This window comes from Vombatus ursinus, unplaced genomic scaffold (assembly GCF_900497805.2).
Source record: "Vombatus ursinus unplaced genomic scaffold, bare-nosed wombat genome assembly UNPS02014778.1, whole genome shotgun sequence".
In the NCBI taxonomy this organism is placed as follows: domain Eukaryota; kingdom Metazoa; phylum Chordata; class Mammalia; order Diprotodontia; family Vombatidae; genus Vombatus; species Vombatus ursinus.
The window spans coordinates 10326636-10350315 of NW_020954556.1; the positions used below are offsets into that span (position 1 = coordinate 10326636).

A 23680-nucleotide genomic window follows, 5' to 3' on the forward strand; every position below is an offset into this window, starting at 1 on the left:
AACAGTTTTCAAAAGAGTTAAGTACAAATGATCAACGGGAAAAATAACTCCAAATAATGAGAAATGCAAATTAAAACAATTAATGTTTTACTTTATACTCAGCAAATGCTCAACTTGGAGTCTGAGCACTTGGGTTTGAATCCTGGCTTTGCTGAGCAATACCTGTGGGCAAGTCAATTAACCTTTCTAGGCCCTGATTTCCTGATCTGTAAAATGAAGGGATCAGATTAGATGATCTCTAAGGACCCTTAGACCTCTAAATCCATGATCCTATGGAAAATGATCAAAATGATCAATGTCAGAGGGGCAATGGAAAGATAGGCACGCTAACACATTATTGGTGGAGATATGAATGTCCAACTGCTCTGGAAAACTGAGGAATTTCAGAAAAGATTTGTTTTGTCTGTTTCTCTTTGTTATAAACGAGGATTTTAGGTGTGTGTGTGGGGGGCTGGGTATTGGGAATTGATAGTTATTTTTTTTAAAGCATCATTTTAAATATCTGAAAAAAGTTATTGAACTTGTTCATATCCTTTGGCTGAATGACCCCACTGTTGGTCATATATCCTATGTAAGCCAATGGCAGAAAATACAACAAAACAGTCATAGCAGAATTTCCTTTGATAGCAAAAAAACGTAAAGAAATTGGGCACCCACTGATTGGGGAATGGTTGAACAAATTGTATATGAATAAAATAGCATATTAGATTTGCTATAAGAAATGATTAATGTGAGGAATTCTGAGAAACATGGGAAAACCTATATGAACTGATAATAGTCAATAAACTTTTATTAAGCATCGACTAAGTGCTGAAGATACAAATGAGAAAAAGACATAGTTTGTGCCCTCTAGGAGCTTATAATATAATGGGGGAAGATGACACATTTATAATATAATATGACACATATACAATATAAAGAAAGGCTTTGGAAGGAGTTCATTGCACTTCCCTCCAGCCCTCCAGTCAGAAGGGAGAAGCAACTGAGGCTGCTGAGGAGGTTTTGATTATCAAGGCTGAATCAATCTCCAGGACATCCTGGAGGAGGCCCGACGTTCTTGGAATGGAAAACCAGCAGAGCAGCTGATGGGAAATGACACGGCATGAAGAAATTAGAACCTGAAGAACAAGGAACACAATGACTACTCAATCATATACAAATTGCAGATAATCAGTAGAGGGAAGGCACTAGCAGTAAGGGGGATTGGGAAAGGCTTCTTGTAAAAGAAGGCCTCCAATAACGTAAATGATAACCACCCTAACTGGGAGCTAGGCTGATTAGCTGCATGGTTCCATCTTAGTCTAGGATGGCAGGTGATCAAACACAATTTCCTTCTTTGCCAGAGAGGTGGGGGACTATGGATGCCCGATGTTGCAAAGCTTCCAGATGCAGGCCCTTTGAGGTGGGTTTTGCTTCACTGTTTTTCTTTATTACAAGGGTTCAGTGGGGTTTGGGGATGAGGAGATGGTAGAAATGATCAGGAAATGGTTATAGTGTTTTTTTTTTTTTAAGCATCAATAAAACTTGAACTGCTTTCTCAAATTTTCCTAAAATCCTTTATCTTCCTTTTGCCCTCATCATTCTCTAGCTTATATTATGTATTTATCTGTGTATATCTATCTTGGCTTCCCCCCAAGTAACATACACATACATATATAAATATACATAAATACGTATTTCCCTCTCCACACACACAACATACATATCTAATGTTACTTAAGGGAAGGTATTTCGTATACCTTGAGCTTCTTTGCATCCCCAGTGTTTAACACAGAATAGTAGGTTCTTAATAAATGCTCCTTGACTAACACTAACACATAGTAGGCATTGAATCATATTTGCAGAATTGAATGAACAAGGGAAGTGCATGAGAAAGGTAAAAGTAGTGTTGAGGAAGGTCTGGGAATTTGGGATGGGTCTCGAAAGACGGGTAGAACAAAATATTTTCTTGGTAAGAAAAACATGGGAATTCTTGAATTCATAGCTTTTAGCACTGACCTCCCTAATAATTACAGTTTGTATAGGTGGGATTGAAACTTACAAGTTGATAACTCGTGATTTAAGGTAGCAAATTAGTTCCACTGAGTTTATCCCCCACTTTTTTGAAGCTCACTTGCTTCTAAATGTTGGAACACATTTTTTCCTTTCCCTGTGTCTCTGACTTGCCTCAGAGTCACTAGCACTGATTCCATTCTTGGGTAGAAATTTTAAAACCTTATTTCAGCACTGGTGTTCCACCTATCTCTTTAAAATAAGTTGTCAGGAACTATCTAGGCACTCCAGTTTTCTCCTAATTGACTCTTAGGTTACTGGGCAAGACCCTCAGTGACAAGCACTGGTCAACCCCACATACACCTTGGCTTCCACAACTATTATTGAAGGGAATAATCACTATGGATAATCGGCCCTCCTTCCTCAATGTTACTAAAACCAACTACTGACCAGCTGCCACAGATGGGGAGGGAAGCCCAAGAGCCCTGGAAGTGGCAGCACCTCTGGCGTCCTGTTTCCAGCCCAACCCCTGAAGCCATTGCCCTGGGGAATTACTCTGGAAATTCAACCTGGCCACTGCTTCTTCAGGTATTGAAGCCACAACTACTAAAGACCCAGAAAAGACAGTTATCAGCATCATAGCCCATGGCACTGTCAAATGGTTCAACATCAAAAACTCATGATTTTGTCAATGGGAATGACATTAAAGAAGATGCATTGCCATAAGCTTTGTCCCTGCCCTCTAATGACTACTGACCTTTTTTCCATTTGATTTGCAACTGGGACATATATTCTTTGTCTCTTCTGTGAGATTGTGAATTCCTTGAGAGAAGGGACTGTTCCTAATTTCCCCTTGGTATTGCTAGAGCTTAGCACTGGCTTTGCACATAGTAAGTGCTTAATAAATGTCTTTTTCATTCATTCAGTATCCTCACTGGGAACCTGCTTTCGATTTTTCTGTAAAGAAGGGTAGGTCATAGCTCAGAATCTTTGCTCTGATAAAGCTACCAAGTCTATCCTGATTCATGTAATCATAGAGTAAGAAGAGGCTTCTGGTATCCACTGGTATTCAACAGATCTTATCTATTGTGGGTATTTTTTGTCCATTGCAATCCATTTTTGCCTTCTGTGATGACATTCTTGACTATGTCCTTCCAGCCATTCTCATTTACCTCCCAGACGAGCCTTTAATGTGTTGACTTTATGTGAGGTCTGTTATTATTTCATTGGTTTAAAATTGTACCAACGAACAATCCCTCTTCCTCTTTAGAGATTATAGGCTCATAGATTTAGAGGGGAAAGGGAACTTAGAGGCCAATAAGCCCAGTCCCCTCATTTTACAGTTAAAAATATTGAAGCCCAGAAAGATTAAGGGACTTGCCAGGGTCAAACAGCTAGTTAAATGTCTGTGGCAGGCTTGGAACAAGTTCTCTCCGACTCCAAGTTCAGTGCCCTGTATGCTCTGATATGTTCTCTCTCCTTCTTTTGTTGACTTTTGATTAACATCACCAACATTAAATACTAAGTCAATAGTCAATAAACATTTTAAAAGCATCTACTATGTGCCAGGCACTGTGCTAATCATTTAGTACACAAACACACATCCCTCTTCCAACACTTGTTGCCTGTGTGTCAAAAGGCGGGTGACTTAACCCTAACTCTCCCTTTTCTCATCTGTAAAATGGTGAGAAAATAACTGTAGTGCCTGTCTCAGAGGGCTGTTAACTATCCAGTGAGATCACATATAGCATGCAAAATGCTTTCTAAGTGTAAAGCACTATGTCCATGCCAGTTTTTAACTTTATAAGTTTAAAAACTCTCTGTAGATGTGACCTATTATCATTACCCTTTTGGTGAACGTAACCATGGGCGGCTAGTTACCAAAGTTGCAATTTCTCAAACTCACTTGGCCTCAGGAACCTCAGTAGTGCAAAGCAAACATTTTGATTGGGACAGAACACCTGGAGATCGAAGTCCTTGTGCTTTGGAACCCTTTCAGTGCCTAGCTTGTGCATCAGGAAAGCACGCAGAATTGAAATGAGGACAATGATGTGAGCGTTAACGTTTGTTTTGTAGGTGGAGAGTTTCCCTTGTACACAACGCCTTTCCTAAATTTTACGATGGGATGCATTCTCACTGTGCGACTGAATGGGGGGATTCTCAGGCTGACGACCAGCCGCAGACCCTAGGCTGGTGGAAAAGTTGAATAAGCAATTTGTAAAAGCTTCTGTGTTAGGCACTTTGCAAATATGTCATGTGATCTCCCAACAACCTGGTGAGTTAAGTGCTGTCATTATCTCCATTTTACAGCTGAGGTAAGTGAGGCAAAGTGACTTGCCAGCGGTCACCCAGCTACTGTCTGCGGTAGGATTTGAACTCAGGACTTCCTGACTCCAGGTCCAGCGCTCTTCCTGCTGCACCACCTGGCTGCATCAAAGGCTGGTTTTGAGATGGCAGGTGGAAACCCCAGGGCTGGTGACTTTAAAACACCTAAAAGGGGGTCCTTTTCATTATCCAACCACGAAAAGTTGAGCTGAGAAGTCTCTTCTTTCCTCGATCACTAATATATGAAGTCCCTAAGGCCCAAAGGCAGGGCCAGGCTCCACGATCCCAGGCTCTTCACCTTCCTGCCCCTCAAGAGCCGGGCCTTGGCGGAACCTCCTCCTTCTGGTTCCCGTTTCCGTCAGAGGCAGCGCGCGGACGGGCACGCGGGGCGGATGTGACGCACGGGCCGGGGCCGGGAGCAGGCGGGACAGGAGGCAGGGCCAGGAGGCAGGGCCAGGATTGAGAGCCGGAAGGTGCGGCGCCCTGAAGTGTCCCCCTTCCAACTGCGGAAGACAAAAAGGCGGGGGAGGCGGCGGGAGGACGCTGAAGGTGGACGCTGAGAGCTCGAGCAGCTGCAGCCTGGTCGGCTCCTGCTCCCCTGCTCCCGGGGTGAGGCGGGGGGGTGCAGCCGAGATGTCGGGTGGGGGCCGCGGCCGCTGCCCGGACTGCGGCTGCGCGGAGCTCGTGGAGGACTCGCACTACACTCAGAGCCAGCTGGTGTGCGCCGAGTGCGGCTGCGTGGTGTCCGAGGGGCTGCTCACCACCACCTTTGCGGACGAGGGCAACCTCCGAGGTGCCGACGCCCTGGGACCCCCTTTCTTCCAGTCCGGCCGGCAGCCCCGCCTTTAGAGCCCTTTGCTGCCTGGCCCCTTCCCACCCTTCTGGAGTGTTCACACCTTAGGTTTGCACCTTGATTGCGTCCCAATCCCAGCACACACACGTCACACCCTAAAAGAATCGGGCTGGGGAGGTGCCCTAGGAAACGTGGAGCCTTTTTTGTATCATCCGTCTCCCACCCCCCCCCTGGGGACTTCTCTGTCCTTTTTTTTTTTTAATGGGTTCTTTAGGTGGGAAGATGTTGGCTTAAGGTTATACCCATTCCAGTAGGTGCGTGCAGTAAATACTTGTTAAGATGAACTGAACTGACCTTTCCCTGGCCTTTCTGGGTGATTCCATTGAGTGGAGAGTGACTAAAGTGACTCCTGCTGATCCTTGTCAGGTAGAAGTAACATATTCCAGGAGTGGAACTTTTTTGTCTCATCCATCTCCCCCCCACCCCCATCATGGAACTTCCCTGTACTTTTTTTTTCATGGGTTCTTGAGGTGGGAAGGTGGTGGTTTGAGGTTATATACCCTTTCCATTAGGGCTTGCAACAAAATTGAACTGAATTGACTTTTCCCTGGCTTTTCTGGGAGGATGTGTTAAGCAGAGAGTGACTAAATTGACTATTGCTGATCCTTGTCTTGCAGAAGTGACGTATTCCAGGAGTACAGGGGAGAATGAACAGGTCAGCCGTAGCCAGCAAAGAGGTAAGACCCAACCTTTTCCCAGAGATCAGGCTTAAGGTAGTTGGATGACCAAAAAATTTTATTTTAATTGGTTCAGTCTGGGGTATCTGAGAAAGATAGTGGATAATTGGGAGTGAAAAAATAAGAATGATTTTGGTTCATCATTATGGAGAACTCCTAATGTGAGGTAGTTGATCAGCCAGGCTATGCTGGAGGTTTGGGTAACCCCAAGAGTCTTGAACTGAATCTGACTTAGTTCTGGATGGAAGCATGTTGGCCTCTGAGTTGTGAGGGAGACGTTCTTAATGAGCTGTTTCCTTACACCCCAGGAATGATCTCAACTAAGCTTTACCCCAGCCTGTAGTGTCTGGGGAGGAAGTAATATGAGTTGATAGCTGATTTTTGAAGTTCCATTAACAGGGTTTGGACTCTGTAGAAACTATGCATAAGCTCTCGTGATACCCACTAACATAGCACTATGAACTTTCCTAGGGCTTCGACGAGTTCGAGATCTGTGCCGAGTTCTGCAGCTACCATCAACCTTTGAGGACACCGCAGTGTCCTACTACCAACGAGCATACCAACACCCTGGCCTCCATGCTGCTCGACTCCAAAAGAAAGAAGTGTTGGTGGGCTGCTGTGTGCTGGTCACCTGTCGACAACATAATTGGCCCCTGACCATGGGCACTATTTGCACCCTGTTGTATGCCAACTTAGAACTGTTCTCTGGCACATACCTACAAATAGTAAAGGTCCTAGGACTAGATGTTCCTGCCTTGAGCTTGGCAGACCTGGTGAAGACTTACTGTAGCAGGTACCCAGTGGGTAGAGGGGTTGGGAGGAAGGGAACATGGGACATATTTCCTAGAACTGAATCTTGATACTTTTTGACTTTTTTCAACTTTTGACCAAAGCCTACCAGATAAGGTTTTGTCTATGTTTTTATCATGCCAGTTTTATTGGTCTGTATTGTGCCCAGTTTTGTTGAGGAATGGCAATATTATTCCCTACTGCCTAGAGCTGGCTTGTTTTCCTTACCTAAGTTATATTAGAAGAAACAACCACCTCAAGTCAATGACTAAGGCCTTTCTTTTTTGTTCTTACAGCTTCAAACTGTTCCAGCCCTCCCGCTCTGTGTCAGTCAGTTTTGTGGAAGACAAAGAGAAGATGGTATCCCGGACATTACAGCTGGTAGAGCTGGCAAGCGAGTCGTGGCTGGTGACAGGAAGGCACCCTGTGCCGGTGATAACTGCTGCTGCTTACCTGGCCTGGAGATCGCTGCAGCCTGGGGGCCGCTTGACCTGCTCCCTTTCCCGATTCTGCAAGTTGGCAGGTGTTGACCTGCCCCATCCAGCATACCTGCGAGTTCAGGAACTGCTGGCCATCCTTTTGCGGATGGCTGGGCAGCTGGCCTGGCTGCGGATACTGAACTTGGATAAGCAAACAGTAGTGAAGCACATTGGGGACTTGCTCCAGCACCGGTGCATTCTCCTGCGCCAGGCTTTTCGGGATGAAGCTGAAGAGGAGGAAGGAGAAGAGCAGCGACAAGAGGAAGGGGAGGAGGCGGGGAGCAGTACCTTAGAGACCCTTGAGAAGAAAAGGCCAGCTAGCTCCCCACCACCTCTGCTCCCTCCCTGCATGCTGAGGCCTCCAAAGCGGCTCTGTCCCACTCCTGCTGATTCCAGTATTACTGGGGATGAGGATATATCTGACAGTGAGATAGAGCAGTATTTGCGCACACCTCGAGAGATCAAAGCCTTCCAGAGAGCCCAGGCTTCAAGTCAAGCTGTCCCAGGTGCCCCTGCCCCTTCCTGACCAGCTTCTTATCTTGAGGACTTTGAATGTGCCTGGGGTCTGGTGGACCTCACACTGTTCCCCTCTAGGGTGGCGTAGTAGGAAGAGTGCTGGATGTGGAAGACTTTGGTTTGAGTTCTGCTCCTGCCTGCAGCATAACCTTGGGCAAGTCACGTCAAATTGGGTGTTGGAATAAAGGAACTCGAGGCCCTATCTGGCTCTAATGTGCTGTGATTCAGCAGTCCTACAACAGGGACCAGTCATGTCTAGGAAAAAGGAGAAGTGTATGTGTGTCATTTATCACAATGTGACATAATTGATAGAGGCTAAAGAGGCTGCTTTGTGTGACTGGCATCATGCCCTGGAAGAGTAGGAATGAATGCTTTGGGTGCCGCAATACATTGGTTGCATTCTTCTGTTGACAGCAGGGTGACGTAGTAGGAATAATTCCGGCCATGGGGGAGGGGTGGTAGGACCTCTTATTCTTTCCTTGAGATCATACTATTTCATCATGCCCATAGGTTGAAACATGTTTTTTGCTAAATGATTAAATGGTCTAGCCTATTACAGAAGAGATCCGTGGATTTGGAGGGTGAGACAGGAGGATTTTATATTTCCCCTTAATCCAAAGACAGAAAAAGATTGAGGGTGAACTAGAGCTAAGCTCATGGGACTTTGCAAATCTTTAATATATTAAAACAAGAGGCATCTGCTAGAAAACATTCTATCGTATAAAACCCGAGTTTTTAAAAAACACGTTTTCTTTGGCACTTTTCATCCCCTCCCCTCAAGTCCCCTTTCCCCAGCATATTGCAAAAGCTCTCCAGTGCTAAGGCATTGGCAGGGTATGTAAACAGCAGCCAGCATATGTGGAAGAGTAATACAAAGCTTTTTTTCTTTCTTTTTCTAATATAGTCTCTGTGCAGCAAGCGTAAATAACAGAACCCACCCCTAAAGAATGGGGTCTCCCTCTCCCGTATGCCCTCCTCATGGACCTTGGGTGACACATACAAGGACAAGAACAGAGAAACATGAACAGGCTTGGTCTCTGCTTCTCAGGTCTCAACTTGCCCTCTCCCTCCCTCCAAAAAATCCTAAAGGACTGACCCTCAGTTTCTTTAGGAGAAAGCTAAGGGCCTGGGGGTAGAAGAATGAAGGCAAAGAACTGAGCTGTGCAGCATGAGTGGGGGAGGATCTCCACCAAATGCTCCAGCTACTGCCTCGCATGGGCCCCAGTGAGAACAGGAAGCTGGTTTGACCTCTGAGGGGCATCTTATAGCCTGCAGAGCTGGGGTCTGGTAGTTATGACTCCCTGGAGCTCTGTAATATGCTTTTATTCAAGAAAAGGAAATTCTTTCTCTAGGGCCCTCTGGGGCCAAAGCCTGAGAGTGAGAATTAGGCTTCACAAAGTGTTTCCAACACCATGAGCCCCCAGCATGGCTCCTCCAGGACTATTGCTCTTTGAGCTAAAACAGCCAGTTCCTGTTCCTTAGCTTTGGTTCTTTCTACTTTCTACTCACATTCTTCCTTTGAATCACATGGCACGATCAACTTTCAAGTCTCAGGATGGTTTATCTTTGACCCCAGTTTTGTAATGAAATATTAAGCTTGAATTAGGCACTTTAGGTCAAAGGTAGCATCCCACTCTTCTTTGGTTCTATTTGAACAAAACTTAGCCTTCTTGCCCTCTTCCCACTTTCCCTCCTGAAGACCACCCTCCCCATTTGCCTTTGCATAGTTGTCTCCCAAAGCAGCAGCCTAGCTGACAAACCAGTGCCCCTTATCTTGGCTAGCCCGTGGGACTCAGGCCCTGGTCCTAAAAAAAAATAAGGCTTTAGGCCTTTCAAGAACTAGGGTGGCCAGAAAGCTCACCCTACACCCTATTCTGTTTAACTAACGAGAGACAATTTGGGTAAAAACAGTGGAACCTTCATCAGCCCACACAAGCAGGGGGAGGGTTCCCCTGTGGACTAGATGGCAAATGGCCTTAACCTGCTGGACGGTATCAAGGATCCTGGACAGACACAAAAGGAGGATAAGGCCGGGGTAGAAGGGAAGCAGTGTTCTTAATGTGCTCCAAAGATTGTCATTCTTTGGAAAGTCTCCCTCCAGAAAGGGGCAGATGCCTTTCCCTTAAGTGAATTGCCTCTCCTTAGTGGGGTTGAGGAATAGTGTTCATGGGTTGGCATCTGCCTTACTGGCAAGGAGAGGTGCTGCCTTGGGCTGCCACCAGTATGGGGAACCTTTTGAGGTACAGCCAGAGGGCCCCCAGCTTGGCCACTAGTGAGCAGGGCGTGTGTGTGAGCGCGTGTTCCCTACTGCTCCCATAGCCCCTTCGACTTAGACGGTGGTCTCGCTCTTCCAGAGGCCCGTCTTCATACAGCCACCAGCACCAGGCTCTGCGCTCCCCAGGTTGATGTCGTATTTCCCGGCCTTCAAGGCTCCGTTCTGGCTAGCGGTGTTGAGCGGGTAGGAGCGGCGCTTGCTCTCCTCCAGCAGGGCCCCGCCGCCCTTGAGGTTGTCCCGGCTGGCACAGCGGCGCTGGCCCGCGCGCCCGGCCTCGGGCCCGGGAGCCCCGCTGGTGTCGCTGCCCTCCGAGGGGCTTAGCGTGGGCTCCCCTTCCCGCGGGTCCAGGACGGGGCCGGCGCCGGGGCTGTTGCGGCTGCTGCCCGGATAGCTGTCGGACGGGCTGTTGTGCAGGCTGCCGCTCTCGCTGGACTGCAGCTCCGCCGCCCCGGTCAGCGCCGCCGAGACCCCGCGCAGCGCCTTCGGGCGAGGCTTGCCGCCCCCGTCCGCAGCGCGGTGGCCCTTGGTCCGGCCCTTGTGTCCCCGCCGACCGTGATGCACGTTGTTGGGGTGGCGCGGAGCAGGGCCCCGAGGGCCGGCGGCGTCGGGCTCCTCCCCGAGGGCCCCCACGCCCACGTCGCAGGCCTGGCTCTGGGCCAGCTGCAGGTTGGTCAGCTTGCAGGGACTCGTGTGCTGGGCATGGCCGCTGCTGCCGCTGGGGGAAGATTTAAGGGAGGAGTGCCCCTCGGCAAAGACTGGAGAGCCGTCCTCCATGATGGCCGACAAGGGCCTGGGCAGTGCCCGAGGGGAAGGAGCGGAGGAGGGACAGCAGGCTTGCCAGGAAGCCCGGACATCCCTCCTTCTGGCACAGTGGTGGGAGAAGACAAAGAGGCCCAGGGCTACAGCTACCACCCCATACAAACAGCTGCACACCACGCTGGGCAGCCACTGCTGGGATACTGCCAGAGCACCGCAGGCCCACAGCGCCAGATACAAGAAGTGAGTGGTCACCAGTGCCCCGAGCTGGGCCCCTGCCGAATAAATGCCGTCTCCATCACCTGGGTGCCCTGGGGAAAGCACTCCTCCACCCCCAGCAGACAGGAGGGAACCAGAGTCACTCAGTAGGGGGCCGCTGCCTTGGAGCCTGGCAGGACATCGCAGGTCCTCCCCTGGCTCCAGGGAGGCCCTGCTGTGGCTCCCTTTGGGGCCCTGCCCTTGGGGGGCCCTTAAGCTCAGCCCAGCACATAGAAAGTAGAGCCAGGTGATCAGCAGGATCAGGGCCACTGGCACGTAGAAAGCTCCCAGACTAGGACGCCACACCAACCAGCAGCTGTGGAAGGATGGGGAATAGTCAGGAGGGTAAGAAAGAGAAGAATTTCTGGAGGAAACCTGAATGAGTGACTGGGGTTGTTCAAAGAAGAAAGGCACATGTGCAGGGAGAGGGGTAAGCAAGGCTGGGTCAGTAGTCATGGGTTGAGGTCAAGGAGCTGAGAGGACCTGGTTGGCTGGCTTTTCCAGTGTGGAAAAAGTCGTTAGGCATTTGTCTTGGCTGGGGTGGGGGGAGGGTTTGGGAGCTGGGCACATACTCACTAAGGATTATGATCCCGGTAATTATGGATGTTGACAGCTGCAGTGATGCCACAGATGATGAGTGGGATGCCTCCAGCAATAAGATAGAACCTGATGAAAAGAGATCCGGGTTAACAAGTGAAGAGAGTGAGAAGCTTCCAGGTCAAGCACCATTGTGGAAATTACTTTTTTCCACCCTGTCCCATTCTCTCCTTAGGCTTCAGGAGGGTCTTTCACCTGTGCCCTAAGAGACCTTCACAAACTAAGGCAAAGTTGGCTCTCAACATTCATTTTGCTGAATGCTCTCTGTCCTTGTATCAGGAGATGATAGCTGAGCTCCTGCTTCATCTTTCTATGTGCTCAGAAAAACCTAGTTTCTATGTGTTGGATGGACCCTGTCCTCTGTCAGCTGACCGCAATGTTGTCCTCATCTAGGTCCCCTTTCATGCCTTGGTCTTCCCAAGCTCTGAAGAATATTTAGGGGTGAGAGGGGGCATCTTTTACCGGAGCATTGGTCGGGGAGTGGGTGGGGCAGGCTCCCCTTCCTGGGGGGGTGGAGCCCTCCAGGTCAGCTCCTTGTAGAGAACTCGAGCCTTCACACCCATCCAGAGCAGCGTGGACAGCGAGGAGTAGTGCAGAGTGATGCCTACCTGCAGTGGGGGAGGAGAGAAGATCTCACAGGTGGGAAGAAAGCGTGGGCTGCTGCTGCAGAACTGTCCCAGAAGCACAGCGGCTGCCTGGGAAAATGCCTTTCATTTCCCCCTTGATCTCCCTGACTCATTCCTTATGTTCGTCATCTTCCCACAGCAGTTTGTCTTCTTTCTCCTCCAGGGTGATCTCCTAGCTACAGCCTACTCAATGGTTCCCCATGGAGGTTCCCACAGTATCCACCCCCCTTCCGCCCATATTCCCTATGGGCCTCAGGCATCTCCCTCATGGGTTTTCTTCTTAGTGGGTCACCCTCACCCGTCAGTTCCCGGTGCCATCCCTCCTCGCTCTGCTTATCCCTGTGTTCCCCATTGCAGCTGCCCCTAGTACCATTACTTCCCACCTGTCCTTGCCTTGACCTTCACCTGTGTTTTTATTCCTCCTTCCCATAAAGCTGGCAGAGGATCTGGTGTCAGGCCCATTAGTATAAGTATTGTCTCTGCTCAGGCACCCCAACATTGTGCATAGACTGCCACATTCCTCTCCCCCAATCCTTCTTCCCCACCCCGAGCACTCCCCCCCCCTCCCCCTAGTCACTGTCTTACCGCCTGACAGACAATTAGGTAGTTGGTGAGGGTGATGCCGCCTGCAAAGACAGCCGAAGTCATAGCCATGTGGAAGCATAGGTTCAGCAGCATGTGCCAGCCCTTTCTTGAGACATGGATGGAGCTGCCACAGATACAGGTCATGCTGCTGGCACCAGGGCCCAGCTGGTGGCATCCCCTAGCCCACCCACTCTGCACTTTGGGGACAGTGGGTCAGGAGGTGCCAGGAAAGAAATGGGAAACATCTATCCTTAATCCTCCAAATGATGCCCTCGCCACAAAAATAATGGCATTGGAAAGGTCCTCAACCCCTTTTCTCTATTCTCCAGAACAAAGGACACCCCCAACACTTAGGGTAACTCCTTTTCCTATTTTCCCATTTCCCCTCCAAGGACTCCCACCTGTGATTGAGGATGTAGGTGATGATGGTAGAGAAAAGGCAGAGCAACAGCAGGGCAGTGCAGGGGTAGACAACAGGATGCAAAACTGCTCCTGGGCCTCCTGCTTCCCGGGGAAAAGTGCTCAGCTCCTGGGGAAGAGACAGGAAAAGGCAAGGGAGCGAGAGCCCGGGGGCTTAGCAGAACACACAGACCCATCAACAATGTCAGTCAGTCAGTACCCATCTGTAAAGCCCCTGCTGTGTTCCAGGCACTGTGGCAAAAGGACAGAAACAGCCCCTGCCGTTGAGGAGCGCACAACCTAGTGTGTGTGGACCTCCGCAGCTCCCTGAGCCTCTCAAGACCTCCGTCACACTTACTCTCTGCCATTCTCCACCTTCCTTAGGAGAGCGTGAGTTCAGTTTAGTAAACCAGCCTTCCAGCCACAGTTGATCAGGGAGCCTGCTCTGTGGTTTTCTATCAGCCCACTCCTCTTGGACTTCAGAGAAAACTTCCTGCCCATATGGATGGGGTCCGCAGCCTGTTTGGTACCCGATGAAGTGAGGCTGGGAGATGGGGCTGACAAGCTGCACTGTCCCTAAACCAGGAGCTCTGCACTGTGTGTTTCGCTGTTTTGGCCAAAATATGGACACACCCACAATCATATTCTCCCAGATCTAGGCAGGTAGGCTTTTTCTCTCTCCTAAACTCCAGTCATGGCACATCTACTAATACTGGATATTTCCTCTGGGATGCTCCCTAGGCATCTCAAATTTGACATCTAGGTGGCGCAATGGATACAGTGCCAGGCCTGAAGTCAGGAAGACCTGAGTTCAAATGCGGCCTCAGACACTTCCTAGCTGTGTGACCCTGGGAAAGTCACCTAACCCTATGTGCCTCAGTTTACTCATCTGTAAAATGAGCTGGAGAAGGAAATGGCAAACCATTCCAGGATCTTTCCCAAGAGAACCTCAAATGGGGTCATAAAGAGTCGGGTACGCCTGATGGGACGATCAAACAACAGCAATGACAACAAAAACAGAACTCATTTGTCTTCCCTCTTAAGGACACCACTGTCATCTCAGTCACTCAGGCTTGTGATTTCAGGGTCACAGTTCTGGCACTTCACTCTCCCTCAGAACCAATATCTAATCAGTTGCATCTACCCATTTCCCATCTGTTCCCTTCTCTCTACTCATTCAACTTAGTTCAAACCCTTACTACTTCCTACCTGGACTACTATAATAGCTTCTTAATTGGTCTCACAAGAACCCTGGGAGGTTGATGCTATTATGATCCCATTTTACACTTAAGGAAACAGGTAAGCTGACATTAAATGACTTGCCCCGAATCATGGCTAGTAAAGATCTGAGGCTGGATTTGAACTCAGGTCTTCCTGACTCTAGGCCCAGTACTCTTTCCACTGAGCCACAGAGTTGCCCAGTCTTCTCGTTTTATAGAAAACTGAGGTTCACAGACAGAAAGTGAATTACCCAAGGTCACATAAGTAGAAAGTGCCAGAACCATGACTTGAACCAAAGTCTTCTGACTCCTAAGTCTAGTGGCCTTTCTATTGCGGCATCATTCCTTCTTCCCAGACATCACATATACATACCATATCTCTTACACCTGATTTTTATTCAGGGAGAGGAGAAAGGGAATGGGAAAAATTTTTTTCGACTTGGAGAGAGTAAAAGCAGGGATTTGAAAAAACCTGCCTACATAGTTACTGATTCATCTTCTCTGGGTGCAGAGCTGAAGTGCTGGAAAAAGTTGGCCGTGGGTTTGTCTCATGAAAGATGGAGCCATGTTGGGGAGGTTGGAGAGGTGAGCCTCACATCTACCCAATTCTTTTCCTCTGCCTCTGTTTCCTTGTAGGATCAAGTTTCTTTCCCATTCCTTTCTCTCTCTCCTATCCAGGTGTCTGTCTATCTGTCTGTCAGCCTGTCTGTCTCTCACATGTAGACAAACAGACATACCATGAGCACTGCAATGTTACCAAGGTGCTGGCAGTACAGGGAGCTGACATTGGACTGGCTAGTATGGAGCTGGCAGCCTTCAGAACTCCAGCCTCCTGGTCCTCCAGGGCCTTCCATGCTCCATGAGGCCGCCACAGGATCCACCCCTTCAGCCCAATGCCTTAGGGAGACAGCCACTGGCTCTGTGAGGTTCCCGACACCACAGCCACCTAGGAAGGGAGAGACAGAGAGGGGATATAAAGATCTACTGAGGAGGCCACCATCTTCTACACATAGTTACTGAGTAGCTACTGTGTGCGGGGCTTTGTGCTAGGAAATGGGGAAACACAAAGAAGTGTTAAGACACAACGCTTCCCTTTGAGAGGCTTATAGTCTAGTTAGGGAAATGTGACACTTAACCTATATAAGGTATTGGTCCAAATCTAGGCCATACTCATAAAACATAGTCTCTTTGAAAACAAAATATAGAGATATAGAGAAAAATAATTACATAGGGGCAGCTAGGTGGTGCAGTGGATAGAGCTCTGGCCTTAGAGTCAGGAGGACCTGCGTTCAAATCCCACCTCAGACACTTGACACTTGCTTGACACTTGCTAGCTGTGTGACCCTGGGCAAGTCACTTAACCCTAATTGCCTCACCAAAAAATGAGTAATTACACATTGGTGTCTTTTTTTTTTTTTTTTGGCATGGATAACTCACTCCATAGATACAGATTATAAGCCCTCTTTATGTGCTGCTGTGAAAAGCTCCTTCCCTGTGTGTGATGAGCCTCTTGACCTTTATTAAGTTAAGCTGGTCTTCAGGACTTAGGCACACATTGCATCCCTGGGCCTGTGCCTTTTGCAAGCTTGTGGGCCTGCTAGGACTTGTAGGCTGGCAAGCCTTTCAAGACATTAGAGTCCCATCTATGACTTGATGAGTCATGGAAGTACTTCAATGTACTTTACTCATACATAACATTACTGTATAAAATTCTATGTGTGTGTGTGTGTGTGTGTGTGTATACACACACACACACATAGAATTATATATATACACATGCATACAGGCATATATATATATATATATATATATGCCTGTATGCATGTATATGTATTTACTAGGGAAGGATTTTTTTTTAACATTCCTCAATTCCAATAAAGATTTTTGTTCATTTTTATTAACAATACTCTTTGTATCTATTACATTCATTGCTATTCTCTTAGGGTGCATTCTCTTACATTTACTTATATTCATACCACACATGTGATATGCACATAAAAAGATAAATAACAATACAGGGCAGCAAATGACAAGATTCAAATAAGAGATTCAGATAATTAGATCATTATTGCCATAGGAAGTCAGACAACAGAGAAATCACTGAGGGGCTGTGATGATGGGCTTCACAGGGATGCTAGGAAAAAAGATACCAATAAAAATAAATAAAATATTCTTTTTAAAATGTAATAGAGGAGTTGTAAAGAAGAGAGGGTTTCAGGTGGCGCAGTGGATAGAGCACTGGCCCTGGATTCAGGAGGGCCTGAGTTCAAATCCGGCCTCACACACATAACACTTACTAGCTGCATGACCCTGGGCAAGTCACTTAACCCCACTGCCTAGTAAAAAAAAAAAAAAAGAAGAAGAAGAGAGGGTTTCTGGGGAAAGATAATGAATTCTGTTTTGGAAGTGTTGAGTTGGAGAGGTCTACAGAACATCCAGCTTAAGATTTCCAAAAGGAAGTTGGTAATGAGAGATTGGAAGTCAAAAGAGAGGTTAGGGGAGATCTATAGATCTGTGAAAAAAATCTACATAGAGATGCTAATTGAACCCATGGAAACTGATGAGGTCAACAAGGGAGAGAACAATAGAGGGAGAAGAGGAAAGGGCCTAGGACAGAATGAGTGTGCCAGCAAAGAAGGAAGAAGCGGGAGGTCAACTAGAAGAGCAGTATCATGACAACCTAGACAGGAAGGAATATCCAGGAGATGGGACAAGGCCATTAGATTTGGTGTTTGGTAGCGTTGGAGACAGCAGTTACATATGAATGATGGAGCCAGAAGCAGACTGCAGAGTTCAGAAGTGAGGTGGGGGAGAGGAAGTAGAGACACCTAGTGTAGACAACTTTCTCAACAAGTTTAGCCTCCAAGGGGGGAAGAAATATTGATGATAAGGTAGCCAGGAGGGAAGCCTTCCCCAACCACTCTACCCTACAGAGATCCCACAGAATCAGAATATCAAAGGTGAAAGGAAGCTTGGAGGTCATTTATTCTTGCACTTGAGCAGAAACAGATGGTACAACACCCCCAACAAGTGCTGGCTTGAAGGTGGAGGGCTCCGTCCCTTCCGAGGTCGACCATCCCACTTTTCTAACAGTTCTCATCATTAGAGAGCTTTTGCTAATATTGAAGCAAAACCTGCAGCTTTGCAACTTCTACCCATTGTTCCTGGTTCTGTCTTCTTGGATTAAGTAAAACATATTTAAAGCCCCTTCCATATGACAGCCCTTCAGCTAACACTTCCCTTCCCCTCTATCTAGGGTAAACATCTCTAGTTCCTTCAATCCCTCCCTTCATAGCACAATTTTGAGGCTTCTCGCTATCCTGATCACTGTTCTTGGGGTGCTCTCTGGCTTCAGCAATGCCACATCTAAAAGGCAGCACCCAGGACCGAACACAATATTCCAGATGCAATCAAACTAGGGCAAGATACCTTCCTACCTCTGGATGTTGCTTCTGTCTGTGCATTTTCGTCTTTGGTCATCATGTTGGAGTCCATGAAAACCTTCCAGGTTCTTTTCACATTACCTATGGTCTGGTCACCTCCCCCACCCCATCTTATACTTGTGCAATTGTATTTTTGAACCTAAGAGCTGGACTTTACATTTATACCTATTAATTTCCACCTTTTTTGATCTGACTTATTTAGAAGGTTATTGCAATCGTCTAGGCAAGAGGTGATAAATGAACAAAGCCTGCTGAGATCACTTTGGATCCTGATTTTGTCATCAGCTATATTAGCTATTCTTTCTCTGTGTCATCCATAGAATTGATGAGAGCACCATGGATATAGACAAAGTCTTCTAGAGCTCTGCTATTCCTATTCCCTGGACTTATGTACTGCCTTTTATTCTTGTTGTTGTTCAGCCATTTCAGTCATCTCTGACTCTTCATGACCCCATTTGGGGTTTTCCTGACAAAGATACTGGAATGGTTTGCCATTTTCTTCTCTAGCTTATTTTACAGATGAAAAAACTGAGGCAAACAGAGTTAAGTGATTTGCCCAGGGTCATACAGCTAGGAAGTGTCTGAGGCCAGCTCACTTTTCTTAATTAGTTTTTCTTTATTGTTATTTAATTATTATCTTGCTTTATATTTAATGTGTGTGTCCTGTTTTCCCAATTAGATAGTGGGTGCTCAGTACTTCCTATAGAGTTGTGTGTATAGTATTAGTTGGGGGGGGATGGGAATACAGGAGGTATAGTGAATGTGGAGTTGTGTTTGTGTGTATATTGCAGAAGGGATACTTTCACATGCAGTCCAGAATCCCACAGCCCTTCTGGAGCGTAACATCTAATCTTGTGCAGAGCTGCTCCTTCTTTACTAAGGGAGTCTCTCATCCTCTGCTTACTTTGGAGAACCTTGGTAGGTTTTACTTGCCTCTGTTTCAAACACCAGGACACTCATAGATGCTAGAAGAAAAAAGGCTGGGGGAGCATAGGATGCAGGGTGCCCACCCAAAATCTCAGGAATAACCCTCCTCCCCCTCCTCCAGGCCACACACTCTCACCCCTGAACACTTGCTCATGCACCTCTCATCTCACCTGGAATAGCTAGAAGGCATTCCCCACTCCTCTTCACCTCTTAATCTGTCCTTCAGAGCCTAGCTGCCTCATTTCATCTCTGAGGCCTTCCCTCACTGTCCCCCCACCCCCCATGCCCACAGTGATCTCACCCTCCTCTGGGGTCTTGGGGAAAGAATTTGGTCTCTTACTGGTTCCGGCAAAGATGACAGGAGTGGCCACCCCACGCCTTTTGCTGGGTCCTGTGGTTCCAGGGCGGGAGGTATTGCCATGGCTACGGAAAAGGCGGCCATTGCGGAAGACCAGCAATTGCAGGGTGCAGTCCGGTGGAATTGGGGGGGCCAGTGCAGCCGGAGGGGATGAGAACAGGCTGGGGGGCAGCTGGATGGAAGCCAGGGCCACGCTGTTCTGGGGAGGGGACATAGGGGTTCCTCAGAGACACCAAGGTTTCTTGGCCCTTTGGGCTCTTGACTTCATTAGCACCCACAATCCCTCTGGTCTTTCTCCCCTCTCCCTCCACAAAAACAAACAGATAAACCCAGACCTCAGCTCCAGTTTTGGCTCTCCTCAATCATCCACCCCTCCCCCCTTTTCTGGGCCTTACTTCTCAGGATTCCTTATCTCAGCAATACCCCACCCCACCCCCACCTCTACCCCTACCCCCAGCCAGTACCCCTACCTTGATGTGGAAGGTGGACAGGGAGATATTGGGCCGCCCAGTGGTACAGCGGAAACGCAGTTGTTGATCAGCTAGGGTCTCATGCTCAGGCTGAGGATCTAGTCCAGGGGGCCCTGGACGATGCCCTGAGATGGCTGGCTCCCGTTTCTGGTAAGCTGTACAGCTAAGGCCCACGTAGCTGTGGGGTTTGACAAGGTGTGCCTCCAGCACCACATTCCTTGAATTCTAGGGATGAAGATCCAATCACCCCATAAACTGAGACACCCCATCTCCCTTCGTAGGCCATGAATTCAAGTTGCAGTGAATTGTACTTGTGCCCCCCCGCCCCAGCAAACCCAAATGGAATGACCTATCAGAGAGTATTTCCCAGGGGTACTTGTGATACTCCCTCACCTCTTAGATTAGGAATAGGATGCTCCCCAGCCTTCTCTGCTAATTCTAATTCCTTCAAGGCATGGAGACCACTCCTCCCCATTAACTCTCTCAGTCTCCTTTAAGAGGCCTGGTCTATCTCTCCTCTGAATTCCCTTCATGGGTGTTAATCTCATCTCCCCTGAGTATATCTGCCTATACTGTAAACTCCTTGAAGCCTCAGACTGCATTTTACAGATCTACATTTCCCCCCTTCCCCTAACACATAGCTGACACACAGGTGCTCAGTGAACACATTTTGATTGGCTCTCCTCATCCATGGAATGAGGGCACTGAACAAAAAAATCCCCAAGCGCTTAATAAACAATAAATAAATAATTAATTAATTCATAAATTAAAGTAAATTACCAAGTGAAATAATTCATTAATTAGTAAATTATTATTAATAATTATTATTAATTAACAAATTCAAGTCTTAAGGACTTGAATTGACTTCTAAGACTGTAGGCTCCTCTTCTGCCCCCTTTGTTACCACAGAGATGTGCTGGGCATGGGGGCTGAGGGCAACCCCTCCAATACGTTCCAAGGCTCCAATGATGCCACTGCAGGCCTTGTCCTCTCGCTGGGCCAGCCATAGCAGGTGTTCATCAACAAGCATCAGGTTACTGGCCATGTCGACCATCACCTCCACCAGCTATGGAACAGAGGGGGCTTCATGCATTGGATGACAACAGTGTAGGGAAATGGTTTGATGCTAAAGGCAGGCTGCAAAGGGTTAGCAAATTGGGGAGACTGGGAAGTCGAGAGGTTTAGGTAACTGTCAGACTTGGGGCTTATAGTGTGAATCTTTATAGAAATCTCACCTCTTTAATCTGGTCAACATAGCCCAGAAATTTCTGGATCATCTGTGCCACATAAACCACGTCCATCATGTCTGTGAAGCCTGCTGCCTCTGCTGTGTAGACACGCAGCTGGTGTGCCAGGGTCAGTGCATTGGAAGCATTTATGGGCATCTGAAAGAGGCATTGGAGTGGGGGAAGGAAGGCCCAGACCCCTGCCTCCCCACCCTGAGCCAGAATAAAGAAGATGGAGAACTGCTCTGCCTGATCCAATCCCCTCCCTAGATGGCTGTTGTTAATGGGTCATGATTCATGGAGAAAGCCTGTAGGGGTGTAGAGCCCCTTCAACCAGCTGGTGCTGATGAAGACCCGAGGCTCTCACCCCCCGTGGTCAGCCCATGGATCACTAGCACCATCAGAGACAAAAAAGGAGTGGGTCTAGCTCTGTCTCTAAACTGCCCATACCCTACTCCCACACACCTGAAGAGCAGGAATAAATAGCCCAGGAGTATGAAGCTACCAAGGGGTCCTTGGTTGTCCTGTTTCCTTCCTTGTAGTTCCCTAACTCATTCATCTATTCATTCCTTCAGGCTCCACTCCTGACTCTCCAGAGTTTCTCTATCATATCACAGCACCCTCCTCACTCTGGAAGGGTGGACTACCTCTGGACTTTTCACACTGGAAGTGCACTCCACCCCTGCCCCAGGTATCAGGAAAAAAAAATGGTGGTCCCTGTTCATCCCAATCCCTTCCTTCCCCATTTCATAGCCTTACCAGGACAAAGGTATAGAGCACACGGGTGATATCATTAGTGTAGAGGCAGTGCGAGTAGTCCCCTGGCTCCCATCGCCCGGTTCGGTCACAGCGTCGAGACGCCCTCGTGCCTGGAGTGCCCCCACTGAGAGGCACTGAGGTGAAGGGGTACTGAAGGCAGGATTGATATGCTGTGATGCCTCCCAGCGTTCGAGGCCACCTGGGAGCAAGGGAGGGTTGGAGGCTCAGGGATCCAAAGGCCACATGTCTGACCCATATGTTCTGTTCAACCTCACCCTCTCCCCTTCTTTCTCCCCTGTCCCTTAGCATGGTGCTAGTCTGCTTCTCCAGGAACAAAGATCCCCCTCTTTGGAGTGGGCACAAAAGGAAGGAGGAAAAGACACTTCCCACTCTTCCTGCCCATGCCTCCCTGCACAGGGCTCTTTGGAATTCTTCTCCCAGTTCTCAGGTGAATAGGAAAGATCACTGGCTTGGCATTAGAGAACCTGAGTTTAAATCCCACTCCTACTACTTAATACCTGTGTGACTTCAGGAAAGATTTCACCAAACTGAGCCCATTTCCTCGTCTGTAAAATGGGGGAGGTTGGACTAGGTTTTTATCAATGATTTAAGCAGCACAATCTAGTGAATTGAAAGTGGAGTTAGGAGATAAGGAAGGAAACTACATTTGGTTAAAAGGAAGTAATATCAATACTAAACATAGATGCACCAAGTGGTATAGCATCCAAATTCTTACAGGAGACGTTAAGTGAGTTACAGGAGGAAAAGCAACACTATACTAGTAGGAGACCTCAACTTTCCCCTCTCAGAAATAGATAAATCTAACCACAAAATAAACAAGAAATAAGGAGGTGAACAGAATTTTAGAAAAGTTATATATGATAGACTTCTAGAGAAAACTGAATGGAGTTAGAAAAGAACGTACCCTTTTCTCAGTAGTACATGGTCACCTACACAAAAATTGACCATGCATTAGGGCATAAAACCCTCACAATCAAATGTAGAAAGGCAGAAATATTAAATGTATCCTCTTCAGATTATAACACATTAAAAATCATATTCAAATAAAGGGCAGTGGAAAGATAGATTAAAAATTAATTGGCAACTAAGTAATCTAATCCTAATGAATGAGTGGGTCAAAGAACAACTCATAGAAACAATCAATAATTTCATTAAAGAGAATGACAACAATGAGACAACATACCAAAATTTATGGGATGCAGCCAAAGCAGTACTAAGGGGAAAATTTACATCTCTAAACTCTTATATCAATAAAATAGAGACAGAGCAGATCAGTGAGTTGAGACGCAACTGAAAAAAAAAAAAACTAGAAAAAGAATAAATGCAAACAGAATTAGAAAGAACTGCATTGAAGTCCCATCTCTGCCCATATCCTGGCTGTGTGAGTGACTTTGATAAGTCCCAACCCCCTCAGTGCTCTCTGGCACTTTAAGACTATATAAATTGCAGAGCAGTTGTTGATCAGCATTAGTAAGAAGGAATTGCCTTCTTAGGAATTCCCTACATTAATGAAACCACAAGTCTAGCCCAAAAAGAAAAGGACTTAAAGACATAAATGGGCATCCTTAAGAGATTTGCAGATGATACAGAGGTAGCAGTGATCACTAACACGATGGATGACAGTCAGGATTGGAAAAGATGTTCACAGGCTAGAACCCTGGACAGTCTGTTCAGAGGAAATGTACTAGAATCCAGAGAGTCTGTGGTCTTAAGAGTTGGGGTAATCCTCGCAATAAGCTAGCCTCAACCACACCTGCCTATCCTGTGGGACTCTTGTCCATGTACTTGCATAAGTTGGCAGTAGGGAGTCCATTCAATGTACCAGGGTCCTTCCTTGAGCTCTCTTGACATCTCAAGGGCAGGTAGGTGCTGCAGTGGATACAGCGTTGGGCCTGGAGTCAAGAAGACCTGAGTTTAAATGCAACACTTGCTAGCTATTACCCTGGGCAAGTCACTTAACCTCTGCCTGCCTCAGTTTCCTCAACTGTAAAATAAGGATATAAGCAGCACCTGCCTATCTCCCAGGGTAGATCAAATGAGATAATATTTGTAAAGCACTTAGCACAGTGCCTGGTAAATAGTTGGCACGTAATGCATGCCTATTTCCTTCCTTCAAGGATTTCAATGAT

General features: G+C 47.5%; 2 protein-coding genes across 2 annotated transcripts in view; one reads left to right on the forward strand and one right to left on the reverse strand.

The window, feature by feature from the left end:
• The first annotated feature begins 4950 nt into the window (after positions 1–4950).
• On the forward strand, positions 4951–7833 carry BRF2 (BRF2 RNA polymerase III transcription initiation factor subunit). Its single transcript, XM_027865112.1, has 4 exons — positions 4951–5110; positions 5788–5847; positions 6319–6640; positions 6933–7833. The coding sequence occupies exons 1-4, from the start codon at positions 4951–4953 to the stop codon at positions 7639–7641; spliced, it is 1251 nt and encodes a 416-aa protein (XP_027720913.1). The 3' UTR covers positions 7642–7833.
• A 447-nt stretch (positions 7834–8280) lies between these two features.
• Positions 8281–23680, reverse strand: part of ADGRA2 (adhesion G protein-coupled receptor A2) — a 62250-nt gene continuing 46850 nt past the window's right edge. The window contains exons 9-19 of the mRNA XM_027865111.1: positions 21531–21729; positions 20781–20930; positions 20450–20611; positions 19546–19770; positions 19058–19274; positions 15085–15293; positions 13130–13257; positions 12729–12852; positions 11980–12125; positions 11497–11586; positions 8281–11236 (exon numbers count right to left, since the gene is read on the reverse strand). Of these exons, the coding sequence (XP_027720912.1) occupies positions 9961–11236; positions 11497–11586; positions 11980–12125; positions 12729–12852; positions 13130–13257; positions 15085–15293; positions 19058–19274; positions 19546–19770; positions 20450–20611; positions 20781–20930; positions 21531–21729 (2926 nt within the window). The 3' untranslated portion in view covers positions 8281–9960. The remainder of the gene's footprint in view (positions 11237–11496; positions 11587–11979; positions 12126–12728; positions 12853–13129; positions 13258–15084; positions 15294–19057; positions 19275–19545; positions 19771–20449; positions 20612–20780; positions 20931–21530; positions 21730–23680) is intronic.

Excerpts from the sequence above, each read along its gene's own strand:
- BRF2 (XM_027865112.1), top strand. The coding sequence starts at position 4,951 with ATGTCGGGTGGGGGCCGCGGCCGCTGCCCGGACTGCGGCTGCGCGGAG. Across the intron at positions 5,111-5,787 it reads GGACGAGGGCAACCTCCGAG|AAGTGACGTATTCCAGGAGT; the intron begins GTGCCGACGCCC and ends CTTGTCTTGCAG. Across the intron at positions 6,641-6,932 it reads GTGAAGACTTACTGTAGCAG|CTTCAAACTGTTCCAGCCCT; the intron begins GTACCCAGTGGG and ends TTGTTCTTACAG.